Genomic DNA, 20,006 nt, shown 5'->3' on the forward strand with positions numbered 1-20,006 from the left:
AAAAACTTTGAGAAATATCACCAGTATAAAGTTTATTTTCAGCCTTTGCACAGCCTTAATCTTGTCATCTTTGTTGTATGATGTTTTGTTTAGTTCCAACATAGAATTATTGGAGGGTCAAGTGTAAGAGTGGTACGGCTGCGCCCTAAATTTTCCCTCCTAGGTTTTGAATAATTCAGCCAATTAATCAAACATTCAATAGCAAACCATTCATTTATATATCTTTTCTCAATATTCTATTTTTGCTGACACCTAATTTCTGCCCACAGCCAACGCAGTTTCCTGTGAAGAAGAAGACGGCCATATCTCCTACCATCCTGACAAGGCCGACTGCACTATGTACTACATGTGTGAGGGAGAGCGCAAACATCACATGCCCTGCCCCTCCAACCTCGTCTTCAACCCCAACGAGAACGTCTGTGATTGGCCAGAGAACGTAGAGGGCTGCATGCACCACACACAAGCTCCGCCCTCTTCTAAAAGAAGATAGAACTACTGTTATTCGTTAATCAAAACTATTGATTAATTAATTCAACAGACTTCTTCATCTCACTTGAGCAATATTCTCCCCCCTCCCCCTCTCGGTCTGCCATTCTTCTATTATACGTATTACTTTAAATATAGTATAAATAATATACTATTTATCAATAAGTACTAGTATCACTATACTTTTTGTGTAGTTGAGAAGTTGATGTTGTGGTAATTATTCATATTGAATGAAAAAGACTAAGAAATTGTCAAAAACAGTTTTCTGACAGTGGTTTTTGACAATTTCTTGGTCTTTTTCATTCAGTATCACTATAAATAATATATATAGTATACTATGTATCACATAAATACCTACTGGTATTATTAGGAGGTATCATATAGGATACATTGTATTCTAGGTACATTGATAAATAGTATAGTACCGTATACTATGTATCAATATGTACTAGTATTACTATATACATGATACAGTACAGTACGTGATTCTATATTATATAATGCTCACCAATGTTATTAAATTATTTTATCCTTCAAATTTATTTATTCGCTGCCATTGTTGAGAAGTTAAAACAACAAAAATAATACTTCAAGAATAAATTTGTATAATTATGTTCGTTTTTGATAACTAAACTTGTAGATAGTGTGTTTTAATTGAGGTTGTGTATGTATAGAGAAGTGTATGTTAGCTCAAAAACGTCGAAGCCAGATGGAAAAAATTGATTGAGAGTGGTGTTCAAGCAAGAAACGAAGTTTGGAAAGAAGTACTTAAAATATCACTAGTGCAGTGATTTCTTCTTAATTCTGTACGATAGGTATTGTTTCTCAAAGTAGGAAAAACTACTGTATTATATATATTTCTACATTAATGAAAAATATGTAGCCTAATTGGATAAAAATGAACAAAAATCACTAAAAAAAGTAAAAATGAAGAAAAGTGAAAAACAGCTCATGACAGGAATGGCTTAGGTACTCTTGTTCTACAAAATATGTTGTTTCATATTGTGTAGTTGAAGGAATCGCTTGTTTTCTATGCAATATCTGTGTTCTAAATGTAACTAATATAATGGACAATGAGAGATTTAGGCCTATTTACTTTTATGATTCTTCCAGTGTTTTGAGTACCTACCTACTTATGTCTGTAGCCTACTTTATAACTTTTAGCCATGTTATTTACACTTTGAGCAAATAGAAATCTGAAAAATAAATTGACCTGAATATAAGTTAAGTATTATCTCAAAAATCGAAAAGCAGAACAAACTGTCCCTAGCAATTATTTTCAAAATTTGTAATTTATTGTTCTATGAACATCATAATGACCGAGATAACTTTTCTCTCCTTTTACAGTTGAACAGTAAATTTCAAAGCTGCCATAAATTCTTATTTCATCTGGCAGGCCGAAGTTTCGCTGTTAAGACACAGCTCAAGTAAATAAGTACAAATTGTAAAAATATCAATTTAACGCATTAATTAAAAAATCTATCTGAATCTTTCATCATATAAAGTTATTGTATCTTGTGTTAATTTCCAATATTCAAGCCTTAACAACCAGATTATTTTCTCTCTAAAATCTGCTCAACATTATCTTGAATGTGTTGTTGATTTTTTGTTCAATTATGTTTTTGAAAATGTAATAATGTATTGTTACCAATTCAATATTGAATCAGAACATAATCTTTACAAAATTACTTCAGTGATGTCCTACTTCACCATCACTCCATATCATATTTAACTTGCGAATCAGCTCTGTGAGAGATATATTATGATGTAGAGATGACAATATTAGATCATCAATGAATAATTTATTCAACAAGATAATAGAGGTAAGATTTTCACAAAATTATCATTGGTTATGTTAAATTGTGAGTTCCAATCTCATTTCAAGACATCAGAGTTTTTATTGATTCTCTCTCAGGAAAGATCAATTGATATCCTCAATAGCCTATGACAATATTCTCAATATTTATTGACAAAAATTTACAATATTAGAACTGGTAATCCCGGTGAAAAGTTTATTCGAATGTTGATCGATGGAGTTCATTATATTTCCTGCAATATACCATTCTCATGAAACGTTGTATACCAAGTATGAACAATACTCTATGAAGAGAACAAGTACCATAAAACAACAATACTGTTCTACCATAATAAATATAATTTCTATCGTGAATAAAATAAGTGTGTATGTTGTAAATATTATAATTATATAAAATAAAAAAATTAAAATATTTTTCTATTTTGTATGATTTTGTATTTATTTAGTATCCCTCCATCCATGTTCTAAGCCAATTTCCTTTCCATCTTTTACTGGAAGATGAATTCTCCAAAAATATATGTAAAGATTCTAGTTACTCATTGACCTACTAATTGAATCAGGAGAAGGTTATTATTGTAAAAATTTATTCATTATTGCTGGTAATGCCCAATACAGGAATACCTTTGAGAATACAGGATGGAAAAATATGAGAACGCTGTTCTTATTCATGTTCGTTTTCTTTTCTGAATATTTTATTCATGTCCATTCTCTTACAAGCTTAATATTTCAAATATAATCTGCTGTCGTCATGTATTGCCTTTCATGGCCACAAAACAGCTGTGCGGAGGATCAGGAGTCTGGTCGATGTAGTTCTTCATCCAAGGCAGGTACTTGCACATGAACATGAAAGTGTGAACCATGTCTTGCATGCCACACTCCAGGCTCAGGCTGTCCTTGTCTGAGAAGATCTCTTTGTACACCTGGTGCGATATGCCCACTAGTTTCCCTTCAAAACATAAAAGCTCAATATTAGTTTATTTATCCACTGTTCAATGTAAAATGAAAGTATATAAGATAATGAGAAAAACTAGAGATATTGCATCGAATCAATGCTGATTGCTAAAATAATGCTTTGAATAAGCTGTCGGTCCCGACTACCTAAAAGGTAGTCGTCATCTCTCATTATCATCCCTCTCACTCATTACCCACGCACAAGCCTGAGAGCTTATGTGGGCATCACCCTCAGTATTATTATTATTATTCAATGCCGTAAATAGTAAACATTCACATAATTGTAAGTATGAATTCAACTGATCACAAATGAGTTTGAAAATACTTCACAAGAATTTACTTCAGCAATCGTCACATGCTGATACTCTTCTTTGGAAATCGTTCTAATTAGGTATCCATAGGTATAAACTTTTCGAAGAAAAGAAGATTAATCATATCAATGATGATACCATAAAGTAGAATGATGATTTCATGTGGAGTAGCTTAACATGGAGATTTAAGATACTATAGGTGTACTGCACAAACACGATTTAGCTAAAGCATACTATCGACTGCCTGACTTGATAATAGCATCATAGATCTTATAGCCGGAACATGTTATGAATAGACAATTTTAAATAGGATACTTAGATATGTATTTTTATTTATATCAACTAATTGTATGTGAGCAGCTTTATCCAGCAATAAAAAAGAGTGAAGAACATTTTTTGAATGTTATCATGCTGTGGAACCGGATGTCAATAAGTCCTAAAACTCGATTATAAAATTATAGTTTTTTTGAGATTGAATTGTATAACAATGTTCACATCTTGTACACATGAACTGTTTAATTTGTAAGGCTATGTTGAAAAGATTTAAAAAACTATCATGATTACGCCAAAGTCTTCGATTTTTAAGTGTATTCAATGTGTCACCTGGTCATATGGGACATATATATGATTCATATATTTATCTCATATTGATCAGGATTTTAGAGTTTTATTTTACGAAAAGTTTAATGAACGGTGTTTCTGCCTTTGAACAGTTTTGTCATCGACAGAAAGATTGTTTATTTCACTTGTTATCAAAATTATTGTAGTTTCTCTTTTGTTTTTCATAACAAACGTGCTCGGCTTGTGCGACTGATAAAAATATGTATTTGAAATGGCTTCATGTTTGGCATTGACTGAGTTATATATTAATACCCAAAATTTTTACTAGTCGGTGTGTGTGAGCTCGTTCGTTAGGACTGTGAGTAAAGTCCGGCTGTTCTGGTGAAGGGGATAGATTTTGTTCTTGTTTTATAATACAGTTTTCCTGTCACAGTTCGGGCAGTTTAAAGAGAATTGTATTATTGAATAAGAAGGGATCTGAACCCACTTCATTAGATCAGTTTTTTATTGTTCATTAATAATTAACGTCGCGATTAACCAGTGGATGCCAAATTGGGGGCCATTATCATAAAGGTAGGTGACTACTGAGTCATTGTTTTAATTTTTCCATAACCACAACAAATTTAATCTTCACTAGCAGCCAAGCGAGTAGCCCTTGAAATATTCATATTTTTATTGTTATTTCATAATTTATAATTATAATTCTAATTTTTTGTACAAATAATTTATTGTTTTGTTTTAATTATCAAAACCAGTACGATCATTTCTTGTTATTCATTTTCCCACCCTTACATAATTGGTGGAGGCTCAAAGGGTATTTAATCCAGCTTTTAAAATTTGGACTTTTCCGGTTACCTCATTGAAGATTCAATTTTTGTGGTTGCATTTTTCATTATTAAATATATGTTTTTATTTCAGTAAAATTATGGGTGAAATAGTTGAGTTTGAACCTTACGGGACTGTAAAAACAGTTTGTAGGATGAATTTCGAGGATTTATTGAATTGGAATATTGTGGAACAAAAATTGATTACTAATAATGGAATTTAACGGATGGAGAATGATGATTATAATTGAACAGATTAATTTTGAGATTCACGATATTGGAAGATTTACGATTATTATTGATTTTGAATTGCAAAAGCTATGACAATTGAAGATTTTGTACGATTGCAAGATTTATTATCAATTCTTATTAGAAAGAATTAGATATTTATGATGAGATGAGAAATTAATGATTATTAAGATATGATTGAATAGGATAAATTTATTATTATTGGAGAGATATCGATATTTGAGATATGGAGAATTTATGACTATTGAAACCAGATTAATTGGAAATTTATTATTTATTATTGAATAGAATTGGATTGGAACAGATTAACAATGGAAAAACTTAGACCGTTACTATTACCGAAATTTTTTGATGGAAAAGATGAAGAATTTGACATTGATGATTTTTTTCAACTATTTTGAAAAGGTTGCCTTAGCGAACGGTTGGGATGAAAAAGATAATTTATTTAATTTTAATTAAGATAAAATTAAGATAAATTTAATTAAGATAATTTGGTTAATTTCTATCGATCTCCTCTCAAATTGTGGAAACTAGAAAAGGAATTAGATACTTGTAGCATGGAATTTGACGAAGATGGTAGAGATTTTATAGCACGAGTCTTATCCCTATGTAGAAAAGTAGATTCGAATATGCATGAATCTCGGATTATCAGGATAATTTTAAGAGGTTTGTCTTCAAATATATTTGAAAGAATTATAATGTTATCAAATAGTACTATTGTAGAATTGTATAAAAATATTGAGAAATATGAATTATCATGTCAGTGTTTGAATGAGTGGAAATTTGGACAGGTGCAAGTAATTAATGATATTATGGAACCAGAATTTGAAGAACTATTGGAAATCGGAAATGAGTTTGAAAATGAGAATTGTTTAGAAAATGCTATTATCTGTGATGATTTTGATTCTTGTAATTATTATGTTTCAAATGAAGTGGATGTATATTGTCATGTTAGTAACTTCGAGATTGAAAATGGGTTAGATAAAGTTATTATTTGTAATGATTGTGATTTGAATGAGGAAGATATAATTTACAAAGAGGATAAAGATAGGGAAATGATTAAGGAAGAGTTATCAGATTTATCGGAAAGTAATTTGGATTTCTCTTTTACGATTGATAACAGGCCGTTTGAAAATTGTGTGAACTCTGGTATGCGTAATGATTGTGAATCTAGAGGAGTCAAGATGCATCAGAATGTTAGTCTCGTGAATAATAGGACTAATAGAAAAAGAAGACGTAAGAAATGTAAAGTTTGTGGTAAACATAATCATTTTACGCGGAATTGTTTTTACAACGTTAATTATGCTTATCGGGTTTATAAAAGGATGCATAGAATTTGTGAAAAAGAAGGCTATGATATTAGAGTGTGTTCTTTTGATGGCAGAAATAAGTTTTCGGAAAATGCTAGACGTAAGAAAGCATATTTTACTGATAGGACACAGGAGTTTAGTACTAGGCATATTGATGAAAATGTTTTAGACGGCGGTCCATCAAATATTGATAATTCAAGGAATGAATTAGGAGGTTGTATAGTCACTGAATCAGGTTCTACTTTGGAAGGTGTTAGGCACAATGGGATATATGTCAGAAGAAACTATTCTAATACTGATGATAAGAAATATTCAATCTCCCATAAACACGAGATTGATCTTGTAGATATTAAAATTAATTATAGCCAGAAATGTGGATCAGCAAATAATGGTGTTGAACGAAATATTACTGACTCATGCTACTTGGAGCTGAAAAGTATTACTGACGATAATAAACATTTTGTTAACAAGATGAATGAATCAATAATCATCGATAAACAAGAACCAGGCCATGGAAACAGTATATTGAACCGATTACAGAAAAAATGTGAATCAGCGATTTGTGTGAACAGTGAAGGTGAAAATACAGAGTCAGATTTGAATTATTGTAATTATCCGAAAAATATGAAGAATAATAAAATTGAAACTGATGGAATTGTTATTAATGAGAGTTCGGTAGAGAATTATGATGACATAATTTTGAATAGTTTGGAAAGCGTGTCCCAGTTAAGCGTTAATAGCGATGAAATATTTATTGAAACAATAATTCTGGAGAGGTTTGAAAAACGAACTCAGACTCAGCAGACTCAGCGAAAGTATTACATGAGACAATATTGCTAGTAGAACGAGGCCTTTTAGCTGATTTGCAGTTGTCATTCAATGAAGAACGCTGAACTGTTTGGGACTAATACATCATTCGATGTCAGATAAATTGAAAATAATCATTGTCCGATATGAAGAATGATTAATATTATGTTATGTGGAAATAGTATGAGCTAAAAAGAATAATGATTAGAGTAGAATAAGATAATTAGAATAGAATTTTATTAGATTTTTACTAATAATGAACTTTTCAATTTTGGGATTTTATGATTTTTTTTCACTGAGCTTGTAGGTAGTGATAATTTCAATCGTTTATGTCCAATAAAATTTTTCGATTAGGGCAGTAGTTTTCGAGTTAGGTATTTTCAATAATTTTCAAAAATTTCTTTTTGGGGTTTTGTGATTTTTTTTCTTCATATAAAGTTTTGTTTTAGTATTTTGAAACATATTCTGGAAATTCAATGTAATTCACCGAACGAATCTGTTGTGAAGGAAGTTTTTCAAACGACGATTTTGATAGCATTCGATATTGATTGACTTCTACTAAATTTTTGCTCTACTGGCTGCCAAGAGGCGAAATTATCGAAAAATTCAGAAATCTCCAGTTCATGGAAAACAATTTTGTGAATTTTCGATTTTTTTTTTCGGGAATCTTATTTTTTAGGATGAGTACGTTCAACTTTGTTCTGTGAAAAAGTTTGTTTAGAGCAAAGGGTTTTGAGGTTTTTCATTTTATAGTTTTTGTTGGTGACCTTGTATAGTAGCAAAAAAATTTTTTTTTGAATTTAAAGATGAATTTTAGGTCATTCGCTTGCATTTCTAAAATGGGATAGGATATGTGAAGTAGATATTTTTGAGATATTTGAGGGTTCGTGAGTTATTTCAATAGGTAGTAAATTTTCGGCTACAGTCAGACACGGATTTTGAATTTCGCGCGTTTCTGCTGAATGGTTATCTACTGATTTTGAATTTCGCGCGTTTTTGCTAAATGGTTATCTGCTATTTTTCTATGGTTTATGTTGGGATTTCATTTGGTTTCATGATATTTGATGGATAGTTGTATTCTACATATATTGGATTTTGGTTTTCAGTTATAAGTGGTATTCGTTTATTCCGATGAGTTCTTTTTTTTACGATTTATGATGATTACAAGGTATGCGGCGTATCTTGATTGTTAGTCTAGAAATTTCAGACAAATTCGGAAAAAGTCGATTTCGAAAAAAATTTTATTGCAGTTTCATATTTTCTTAGCATAGATTTTAGCATTGCGATAATTATAATTTTGTTTAGGGCAAAGGGTTCTGAGATATTTCACTTTAGAATTTTGGCCCTTTGGATTTTATATTTCATTATATTAAGGTTATGAATAAGTTTTATTGAAATATTTTCAAGGGTTATTAAAGGTAGATATTTTGTTGATAGAATTCATGAATTGAATATTTGAATTTGTTGTCATAAGGTGTTGATATTTAAGGTTTAATGGTGATAGTCATTTTTTTAAGTCGTATTTTTTTGAAGTCATGCGCTATATTAAAGTCCCTAAGAGAATTTTTGTAAATATTATTCGTAATTATTTATCATTTCATCATTGTTTATCAGAATTGATTATAATATTTATGGATTTATCATCCAGTGGTTGAATAATAGGATTATATTTTATTTATTTGATCTGTTTTCGATGGGGTCTTATGATTCAAGCCTATAATTATAAGTCCTCGTAAAATTTTATTAAAGTATTATTACTGATTATTGTTGCTGGAGGTGAAGTCCATATTTTTCAATGGTAATATAGACCAAACTTATTGTCCATGGGTTATAATAAACGGTTATAGGGGAATTTTTTAGCTATGGATAGCAGAGTTTCAGTTTTATACGTTTATATCTTTGAATTGAATTTCGTTTTATAATTTTTTCTCAGTATAAACTAATGATTACTATATTCTTGATTATATTTCATGATAATATTTGAGTTTCATTGTGTCATGGTTCTAATATTAATGGTTTTGAGTAGAAAAGTTTTTCTTTTGGCACAATAGGTTGAGTTTAGGGCTTATTATTATGGTTGAGTTTTTATTTTCAGAAGTGATTTTTGGTAATCATTGTAGAACCATGTTTTACGATATAGAATCAGTTATTATAGAAGAGGGTTTATTATTCCATGGTTACATATTTATAATTTTAGGGTACAGTTACCTATGAAAATTGGTATTTGGCTGGGTTTTACATTTAATTTCACCAGTTGCATTATTGATTTTGTATTGATTTTACAGTTATGATTAACCATGTTATATTTCATAGTCATTATAATTATATCTCAGTTATTTCAAATTATGGTTATTCCAGGAAAATGAACAGGAAATATGGTTGATGGATAGTTTACCATTTTATGATAACCAAATGGTCATGTTTCATTCACATAATTACATATTCTGATTACATGTTACATTTTTGTAATATAACATTATCACTGATATAACTTTCTTTTTTTTCTCGATAAATCATGGTACGTTTTAATATTTGGTGCCACGAAAAAGTACAGTAATGTAATTCATTGTTTTGTTATTTTATTTTTGCGTTTGTACTGATGTGACCTACGTTAAGAAAGTGCAATTGTCACGTATTTTTGTTTAGTTGTCAATCTTGTTATTCATATCCAGGGCAAGGTCGTTCATTGAGTGACAAACGTTGTTATTGATACTTTTAAACGTTCACTAATAGAAATTCATAATGAAGCTGTTATAAGACAATTATATTTTTGATGGATGAATATTTTATTCACTTTTATTTTGACTTGAATTTCTTTCTCAATAAAAATATAACTAGAGTATAAGTTTCTTATATTCTGATGATTTATTGTATGATTGTGATTTTGTTTTCATATGACTCATATATTGTTCTGATTTCAGAATTGTTCCAGTATATATATATATATATATATATATATATATATATATATATATATATATATATATATAGGCCTATGCACTTCTAATAAATTGTATCATTTCTAGGTTTCTGATTAATAATATATGCTAACCAGCCAGTCCAGTTGTTAATTGTAATATTCACGTCGAGTTTATTAATATTATTGTAAACGTTTCTCTTGATTTTTTTTTATTACGATTCATTTGCGGTTGCTTCAAAGTAGAGTTTTTTTTGTTTGTAAGAGGTTCTGTTACGCATAAACATGTCAATTATGGTACATTTTGCGTCATTTCTCATTCTCACGACTTTCACGGCGCAACTGGAGGCAGTCAGGGTCTTCGCGGGAGTTTTCTACAAGGAGCTACGTCACGCTGTAGCGTATGAATCATCGGTTCCACTAACATACGAGGTAGATTTCCCGGCAGCTCAGCTCGACATCTTGCAGGCGGAAAGGGTGTTCTGGCCTAACTGTCAACAAGAGGATTGCAGTTTAGCGGATGCGGTAGAAGTTTTGTATAATTCTACAAACGGAATTCTTCGCAACAGTCATGCTGCTTTCAACTCTTCAATTCGTTTGGGAACTCAAGCTTCACGAAAGACCAGAGCGATCGATGTTGTCGGCGATTTTCTTCATTTTTGTTGCGCAGTCGCGACGGATGGGGAACTTCATAAGCTGGAATTCAACGAAAAACATGTAGCTGATCACCTCAACGCATTCCAAGGGTTGGTTGCAGACGACCACAAAGATTTAATTCGGATTTCTCGCAACTTGAGGCAGTTTGCTGGAAATTTTTCTCAGCAATTTCACGATGCGTATAGCAAATTAACAGACAGTATGAGATTATTCGTACAACAGAATGTATCGGAGGAGAAAACACTGTTCACAAACCAGTTATTAACTTACATTTTTCACCTCTACTCACATGTAAATATTTTATCACGGCAGGAATTCATAAATACTGCGAAGGAACGCTGTGATAAAAAGCTTTTACCCTTTTCGCTGGTACACCCCAATTTATTACGTTCAGATCTCTTCAGATTGGAGAAAGGATATAAGTCGAAAGGACACCAGTTAGCTATACCTCTATCGGATTTGCAGCGATATTTTGATCTTCCACTTACGACTTGCGTGGTGAAGGAGAACTCCATGGTGCTTAGCTTAAAAGTACCGTTGGTCAGCATCGGCGGACAGTTTCAATTGCACAAGTATGTGAGGACACCTATGTATTTCGACGGCCAGATTTGTCAGCTTCAGCAGCAGGATTTCGTTTTGGCGCGGAGACAGGAGGACGGTGAGATTCAGGTCATCTCGGGAGATCATCTCTCTTCTTGTCGGGCACAGGACGATTTCTTATGCTATCTTCCGCGGCTGGTGCATGGAGGACATATGTCATCAAGATGTATGCATCACTTGTTTGCGGCGACAGAGCTGAAGGACATCCAACAATATTGCAGTTTAAGCTGTCGTCCAGCTAAGCAGGAGTTGGAGATCGTCGAATTTTCGCCTTCGGAGTATATCGTCGCGAATATACAGGCCAACACTACAGTCACTTGCGAGGGAGGTTCGTTTCATCATCTTCAACCTATTCCGGGAGCAATGTATGTGGTTTTACCCTGTCATTGCGAGATTTCGGTCGGCGGGAGAATAATGGTGAGAAAGACTTTTCCGTGTGACGCAAATGTTGATAAACAACCTCAGGTTCTCCATTACTTACCTTTGCATTGGGTTAAGTTTAATTCGTTAAAAATTGATGTTTTGCAACCGCATTTCAATCCTAATTTTGTTAATTTTAGCGAAATTTTAAAAACTGATATAGATATAAAGGTTCCGGATTTACAGTTCAAGACGTAATATCGTCAGATATATTTCACAAAGTAGATCTTCCAAATTCTTGGGGAGATGTTGTAAATTCCTCTAGTTTTGTTTTTTATATATTATTTGGCTGGTTAGGGTTTTTAACTTTATGCTGTGCATATTTAGGCATCAAGTTGTATGTGTGTAAATTATCTGCTGTAACGGTAGCACAACCCAAGATACATATAATCGATAGTTAGGAGTTATAGTTACTTTTTGATGGATTAACTGTTTTATTGTTTTTTTTTCTTGACTATATAGTTATGAGTCATAATGTACTTATAAAGTTTTTTTTTTCTTCTTCGATTTTTATTGCAGTTTTTGAAGTAGTTCAATGTTGATTCACAAATAAATTATTGTCAATTGAGATTTTTTTTTCATAATAAGTTGAATATTCATGTATATTAATGTGTATAATATTGAAAGTTAGTTTCATATATAATCAATGTTATTGTGCAGCATAGTTTCGTTTTGAATTTGATTTGAATGTTTGTAATTTAGTTTGAGTAACCTACCTTTCTATGTAAAAGTTTGATTTCAATGTATAGTAGCATTATCAAGTCAATCAGGCACACGTTTGTTTCCCGAGTATATTATTTTGTTTATCATTTTTTTTTTTTTTTTGTTCCCCTCTTGACTACAGACTCAGGGACGAGTCTTTCAGCGGGATGGGTGATGTGTCACCTGGTCATATGGGACATATATATGATTCATATATTTATCTCATATTGATCAGGATTTTAGAGTTTTATTTTACGAAAAGTTTAATGAACGGTGTTTCTGCCTTTGAACAGTTTTGTCATCGACAGAAAGATTGTTTATTTCACTTGTTATCAAAATTATTGTAGTTTCTCTTTTGTTTTTCATAACAAACGTGCTCGGCTTGTGCGACTGATAAAAATATGTATTTGAAATGGCTTCATGTTTGGCATTGACTGAGTTATATATTAATACCCAAAATTTTTACTAGTCGGTGTGTGTGAGCTCGTTCGTTAGGACTGTGAGTAAAGTCCGGCTGTTCTGGTGAAGGGGATAGATTTTGTTCTTGTTTTATAATACAGTTTTCCTGTCACAGTTCGGGCAGTTTAAAGAGAATTGTATTATTGAATAAGAAGGGATCTGAACCCACTTCATTAGATCAGTTTTTTATTGTTCATTAATAATTAACGTCGCGATTAACCAGTGGATGCCAAATTGGGGGCCATTATTATAAAGGTAGGTGACTACTGAGTCATTGTTTTAATTTTTCCATAACCACAACAAATTTAATCTTCACTAGCAGCCAAGCGAGTAGCCCTTGAAATATTCATATTTTTATTGTTATTTCATAATTTATAATTATAATTCTAATTTTTTGTACAATAATTTATTGTTTTGTTTTAATTATCAAAACCAGTACGATCATTTCTTGTTATTCATTTTCCCACCCTTACAAATGCACCAAAGTATTCACCCAGTAGTGTATTCACTGAACCAAGAATGCCCAAAAACCGCAAAACGTATTTAGTACCACAAATTAGCAAACAGACCAATTGCCTATATGCTAGCTAGCAATGCCATTAAAAAAATAATAGAAAATAAAATAAATTAACATTTCCTCAATTTTTATGTATGTATTTTAGTTAAGTGCAGTGGCATATACTTATTGAATTTTTGTGAGGCTTTTTTGCATTTTGTTTCTTGGCAAATAGATTATTCATTATTCATTCATTAGTACCGGTACCACAAATATACTATATAATGCTGAATTAGGTGTACAGATTCAACTGAAAACTAAACATTGCATATTTAACAAACACAGAAAAATTATGTTATCTTTTTGAACTTGGCTTCATTCAAACAGAATAAAAATGGAAATTAATATTGAATGAGATGTAATGCTCTGGTATTTCTCCATGATAAATGGAGAATTTTTATATAATAGTGTTTATAAAAAACACTTAGCTCACATGGGCTACTTTTAACAAATTAATAAAACAATATAAAAATCTTGCAGTACACTTTATTACAAGATTTTTTCATTGTTTTTATTAATAGTGTTCATGTTTGAATTATAACTACTAAAATATATAATATCATTAAATATAGGATAATAATTATAAAATATAATGGTATTGACAATATCAGTGTTTTTCAAATAGAAATTAGAAGAAAATACAACAGTTATAAATAGTATACTCTATCCGACATTTGGTTGATAAAGAGATGGACATGGGAAAGGTGTATTCATATTATAATAGTTTAGCCTATAAATATATGTAATAATTTTCTCATAAATATTTCAATAGTACTACTCGAATGTTGAATTATATTCAATAATATTCAAAAAACAGTTATGTATTTATTCATTAATGAAAAAGTTATGTATTTATTTCATCAAAATGAATTGAGTGCACTCACCATCACATACCAACGGCCCCCCAGAATCGCCGTCACACAAGCCTCCCCCGTTCACCTGTTCGGGCACACAGATGAGTGAAGCAAGCTGTGCGTCGCTCAAGCCATGGCATGCGTCCCTCGAGTGACTCGCGCTCACGTCCAGCTTCACCAGATGGGTGGCTGTCACATTCTCCTCAGTGTCGCCCCACCCCACCACTGTGCACAGCTTCCATTGGTGGCGGGGGAAGGGGGCCTCACTAAGCGGGATAGCCTGGGTATGGTTGTCGAAGTGGAGAGGGCTTTCCAGCTGGACCAGAGCTACGTCGTTTTGGCCCAGTTTCTTTTCCTAGAGAACAAGAGAAAAGTCAAGTTTATGAAGAAGAATAAGAGAATGTGTAGAAAGATGTAGAAGGAAAAGAGAAGAAGGAGGAGGAGGAGGAGAAGGAGAGAAGATTGTAGTTTTATCAGGACGAAGAATAAGAGAATGAGTAGGAAGATGTAGAAGGGAAAGGGAAGAAGAAGAAGGAAGAGGAGAAGAAGAGAAGATTCTAGTTTTATCAGGACGAAGAATATAGATGAATGAGTAGGAAGATGTAGAAGGAAAAGGGAAGAAGAAGGAGAGAAGATTCTAGTTGTATCAGGGCAATAATAATATAAAAAAGTGTTAAGAAAGCAGCAAAAACATGTCAATTAGAGAGGAAGCTGAGAAAGGAAATGGTGAGAATGAAGGGGAAGGATCAGAAGAAGAAGAGATGAAAAAAGTTAAACAAGAATAGGCCTAGGGAAGAGCTGGAAGACCAGCAACAGGAGAAAAGGGAGATAATAAGAATAATAATAATAATAATAAGAAGAAGAAGAAGAGAAGAAGAAGAAGAGAAGAAGAAGAAGAAGAAGAAGAAGAAGAAGAAGAAGAAGAAGAAGATGATGATGATGATGATGATGATGATGATGATGATGATGATGATGATGATGATGATGATGATGATGATGATGATGATGATGATGATGATGATGATGATGATGATGATGATGATGATGATGATGATGATGATGATGATGATGAGATGATGATGATGATAAAGATGATGAAAGACGTAAGGCCCCTATGATATCTTACCGTACTAAAAAATTGTATCTTTCATAGTTCCATTACTTATCAACTTTAAGATGAGAATTCAATAATTAAATTAATAATCCAGTATGAATAAAGAATATGGAAATGAGTAAGAATTTGATCTTTGATATTTGATATTTATTCAATTTGTCTTTCATTGCCAGGTCTGCAATACCCATGGCAAACACTTATAAAATTTAACAAAACAAAAATAACACTTCTAAATTTAAATACAATACATAGTAAAAAATATTGGTGGAAATTCATACAAATGATGAAACTAATGTAGGCTAATTTATTGGATGGGCAGAATTCACAGGGAAGTGCAGAAAAAATAGATGAATTGGAGGAAAACACAAGCAGAAATGAATTAATCTATTGAAAAAATTTCAAATGAATGAGTGAAGAAACATTTTGTAGTTGATTGATTAATTTTACAAAAATCTCACAATATCATTATAATATAATATTATTATTTATACAAAATAAATTATTATATCAAATATGAATAATTTTTTATGAACGAATATCATCCTTTTTGTTTATAGAAATCAAGAATTAGAGGAAGAGGCTTTTGGAAGCTTGTATTTTCAACTATATTGTAAACTTCTGAAATCTAATTTCTTGCTTTCTTCTTGATTGAAATACAATGGAACCAGCTCTTTTAATTGATATGTTCTCATAATTCACTTGTCACACAATAAAGCTCTTCTTGCTTTCTTGTTTAATATGATGTGAATAATATCGATAAGCAATGGTGCTTTATTGAAATTGAAATTTATTCATAACTGACAATTCACAAACAAAAATGAATGAACTCAACAAAACAGTACAATAAAAAGAAAAAATAATAAGCTTAAATACATAATAAAATATTATCTTCTGAATCTATTTATATGAATTAAAATAATTCAAAACTAACAAAAACATACTAATACTAACAAATACTATTTGTTCACAGTATTGAGTGAAGAGTAATATTATCATTAACTTGCAAGACTCTGTATTTCAGCTTTATTTGAAAAAAATTGTTTTGTTAAAACTTTCATTATCACTATAAACATTAGACCAGTAATAAAGTTAGACTATTATATTAGACTACGGTATCTGTCACGGTATCTATCACCATTTTTTTTATTATTTTTTTATGTAGTTGAGAAGTTGATATTGTGGTAATTATTCATATTAAATGAAAATACTAAGACAATTTCTTAGTATATTTTTATTTAATATCACCAATTTCCCTATAGTATGCTACAATAATGTTTTACCAACTTTGAACTGAGAGTGCACAATGATCCGGGATGCCCTCCGCTCTTGTCTGTGAATGAGATCAGTCTGGTTGTTGAGGTCTACGATGCCAGTGACAATGTTGATGTCGCGAGGAGACACCTCTGTGTCGTGGTTGAAGTAGCAGTGAGCAGCTCCAAGCACCCACTCCTCTGATACTATCACTGCCGTGCAACGGATCTAGTAAATAGCAATGAAAAATGAACAGTATATCACTAAAAATATTGATATTTTATTATTAGACTATTGTCAAGTAGCTGTTGGTATAATTGCAAATATATCTAGCAAATAGCAATGGAAAAAATATCACTAAAAATTAATATTCTATTATTAGACTATTATCAAGTAGCTGTTGGTATAATTGCAGGGTACAAGAACATATAGAATTGAATATCTTGAAGTTATGAAACAGCTACAACCATTTGTGTAGACGATATATTAGAAGAAAATATTATGGATTCGTGAAAAATAAGTGTTCTGGTGAAGAAAAATCTGGTGTGATAAATCCAACAGGATAAAGGGTAAAAAATTAGTCTTTGTGGACTTGTCAATATTAAGTAGAAGCTACTGCTTGGGAAATTTATAAATGAATCAGAAATTTGTTTCCATGATTAACTTTGTTTTCTGATACTATCACTGCCGTGGAACGGATCTAGCAAATAACAATGAAAAATATATCACTAAAAATTGATATTTTATTATTAGACTATCATCAAGTAGCTGTTGGTATAATTATTGCAGGGTACAAGAACTATAGAATTGAATATCTTGGAGTTATGAAACAGCTACAACCATTTCTGTGGGCTATGTATTAGAAGAAAATAATATGGATTTGTAAAAAATAAGTGTTTGTGGTGAAGAAAAATCTGGTATGATACACTCAAGACAAAGCCAACAGGAAGAAGAGCAAACAAATATTAGTTGTTGTAATGACTTGTCAATATTAAGTAGAAGTATAGAGAAACAATAGCAGAAGTAGATATCCCATGGTATAGGGCGTTTATGGCGCAACTTTTACTGTTATCTCAAGCTGATATTCCACGTAAATTCTTTCCTGTGAAGCTTTATACTACTACTACGCTAGTAGTCTCTCACATAAACAGCCAAAAATACCCTCAAATTAGAAACTTCTCTTTTCTATATAGACATATTTCTGTTAAAATCGTTTTTATGGCTCTTTTGAATGATTAACTAAATGGCTCTTTATGAATAACTTCCTTTCAAGTGGGATTAATAAACTTATTTAACTTATTAAAGAAAAACATGTGAAAAGAAGTATTGAATTTGTTCTAGTATAAATGATATTGATGACATTTATTTATGAAATGATTCGACACTTTCATAACCATTTATTTATTAGGGTAAATAGAAGAGACATTGTAAGTTCCACAATTGTAAGTCTAAAGCTGCGTTTACACCAAAGTTATCAACAAAATGTTAATAACTTAATCCTTATACATTTCATTAGATTGAACATAACTTATACAAATGATGAACATATTTGTTTGTCAAGTTTCGTTCAAACTAAACTACAAGGATCTATAAGGATTAAGTTATTTACATTTTGTTAATAAGTAACTTTGTTGTAAACGCAGCTATACTATCGTAAGTTATGAGATGTTGTAAGACATACGTACCTCAGGATGTAGGGACAAAGCCACATAAGGTGCTTCCTTGGATCTCACTTGATCTCCTCCAGCTACTCTCGGATATTTTCCAGATGAAGAGTAATCTATAAATTTAGTAGCTAGTAATATCAGCAACCATAAGGGATTATGGTTACAAACGACCATAGCTGTCACATATATAGGTAGTAAACAAAACCTTTTTTTGGTTATAAACCAATTGAAAACTCTATTAGTTATTATAAGAGGTGTGAAGATTGATGAAATTGTTGATTTGATAAGCAAATTTAATTCTAAAAGGTAATTTGATGTATCTAGATAATTGATTCAATCCCTTCAAGATGAAAATAAATTTGAAAATAATAAAATTACTAAAAGTTTCGATCAATTCATTCCTTGATTTTGTTTTGACTAACATGTGTTTTAGAATCTGGCAAGTTTGGAGAGCATGTGGGAATAATATTCAAATTTTTGTACCTACTATTAATAGAATGTTTTTCTTTGAAAAATGTACTTCATGCCTGGAAAAATTATATTTTCATCATTCTTCAACTCCATGCCATATAAATTTGAAAAATTATACAAATAATATATAATAATATCGAGAAATCAAGCTGGCTTGCAGGACTGGTGTGAGAGTTTTCAGGTCGCTCCTGATCAATTTCACGGCCTCTGACGTGACCTTACCACTGCACTGTTTCTAGGCATCCGGGACCGACGGTTATGTGTATCCGAAACATGGAAGTGGGCCATGAAAAATATCTTAACCAGACCTCTAAAATACTAGTAGTTCTGTAAACAGTAGACCTCGCGCTCAGTAAGTTACATTGACCTGTTGTTATGTTTTCTCAAAAATTAATAATTTAAAGAATAAATTTAATTCATCAATTTAAAATGTCTAGAAAAATCCTACATAAATACAGTATAGAGCTTTCTGTCCTATCGCACCGTAACGTGTCGTCCCGGAATGTGAGTGTGAGCGCTGTTAAGAAGGGAACCCACTATGCCGTCACCGTCAGGCGCCGTCAGGCACCGACCGTCACCGTTGCGTACCGGCAACATTGCTTTGCATTGTTTTGAACGAACGGCAACCCACTATACCCGTTCGTCACCGGCCACGACCGTGTCCGTCAGTCACCGTCGGCCACCATTGCTGTTTGGGGCATTCTTGCCGGATAGCCGGTCCGTTTTTTTATCATTCTTCCAGTCGACATTCAACTATTAGTGAAGTCACATCGCCAGTGTTTTGTTGTAGTGCGCCTTTGTTCTGTGAGCGATGAGTACGGACGAAATGTTGATAGAGGCTATTAGGGAGTGTCCCTTCCTGTAAAATACTAGTGATAATAGTTATCACGACAACAGGAACAAAGATGGCAGGAACAAACTTGGCAGGAAATCTCAGAAAAGTTTGATACCATGTCAGGTAAGTTATTTACAAATATTATCCTGTAGGCTAAGCGGAATTATGAAATCAAAGTTTTGGCCGTT

At 31.9% G+C, this 20,006-nt stretch overlaps 2 protein-coding genes across 3 annotated transcripts in view; one reads left to right on the forward strand and one right to left on the reverse strand.

Annotated features, from left to right (window-relative positions):
- Positions 1-1,399, forward strand: part of LOC111055728 (chitotriosidase-1) — a 176,708-nt gene extending 175,309 nt beyond the window's left edge. For both annotated transcript variants that reach the window (XM_039434647.1, XM_022343000.2), the window contains one exon: positions 270-1,399. In XM_039434647.1, the coding sequence (XP_039290581.1) occupies positions 270-490 (221 nt within the window). In that variant the 3' untranslated portion in view covers positions 491-1,399. The remainder of the gene's footprint in view (positions 1-269) is intronic.
- On the reverse strand, positions 1,105-18,949 carry LOC111055725 (anionic trypsin-2). Its single transcript, XM_039434648.1, has 4 exons — positions 18,531-18,949; positions 16,879-17,073; positions 14,511-14,835; positions 1,105-3,248 (listed from the first exon to the last, which is right to left on the reverse strand). The coding sequence occupies exons 1-4, from the start codon at positions 18,684-18,686 to the stop codon at positions 3,049-3,051; spliced, it is 876 nt and encodes a 291-aa protein (XP_039290582.1). The 5' UTR covers positions 18,687-18,949; the 3' UTR covers positions 1,105-3,048.
- Between the last annotated feature and the right edge of the window lie 1,057 nt (positions 18,950-20,006).

This window comes from Nilaparvata lugens, chromosome 8, assembly GCF_014356525.2.
Source record: "Nilaparvata lugens isolate BPH chromosome 8, ASM1435652v1, whole genome shotgun sequence".
Lineage (NCBI taxonomy): Eukaryota > Metazoa > Arthropoda > Insecta > Hemiptera > Delphacidae > Nilaparvata > Nilaparvata lugens.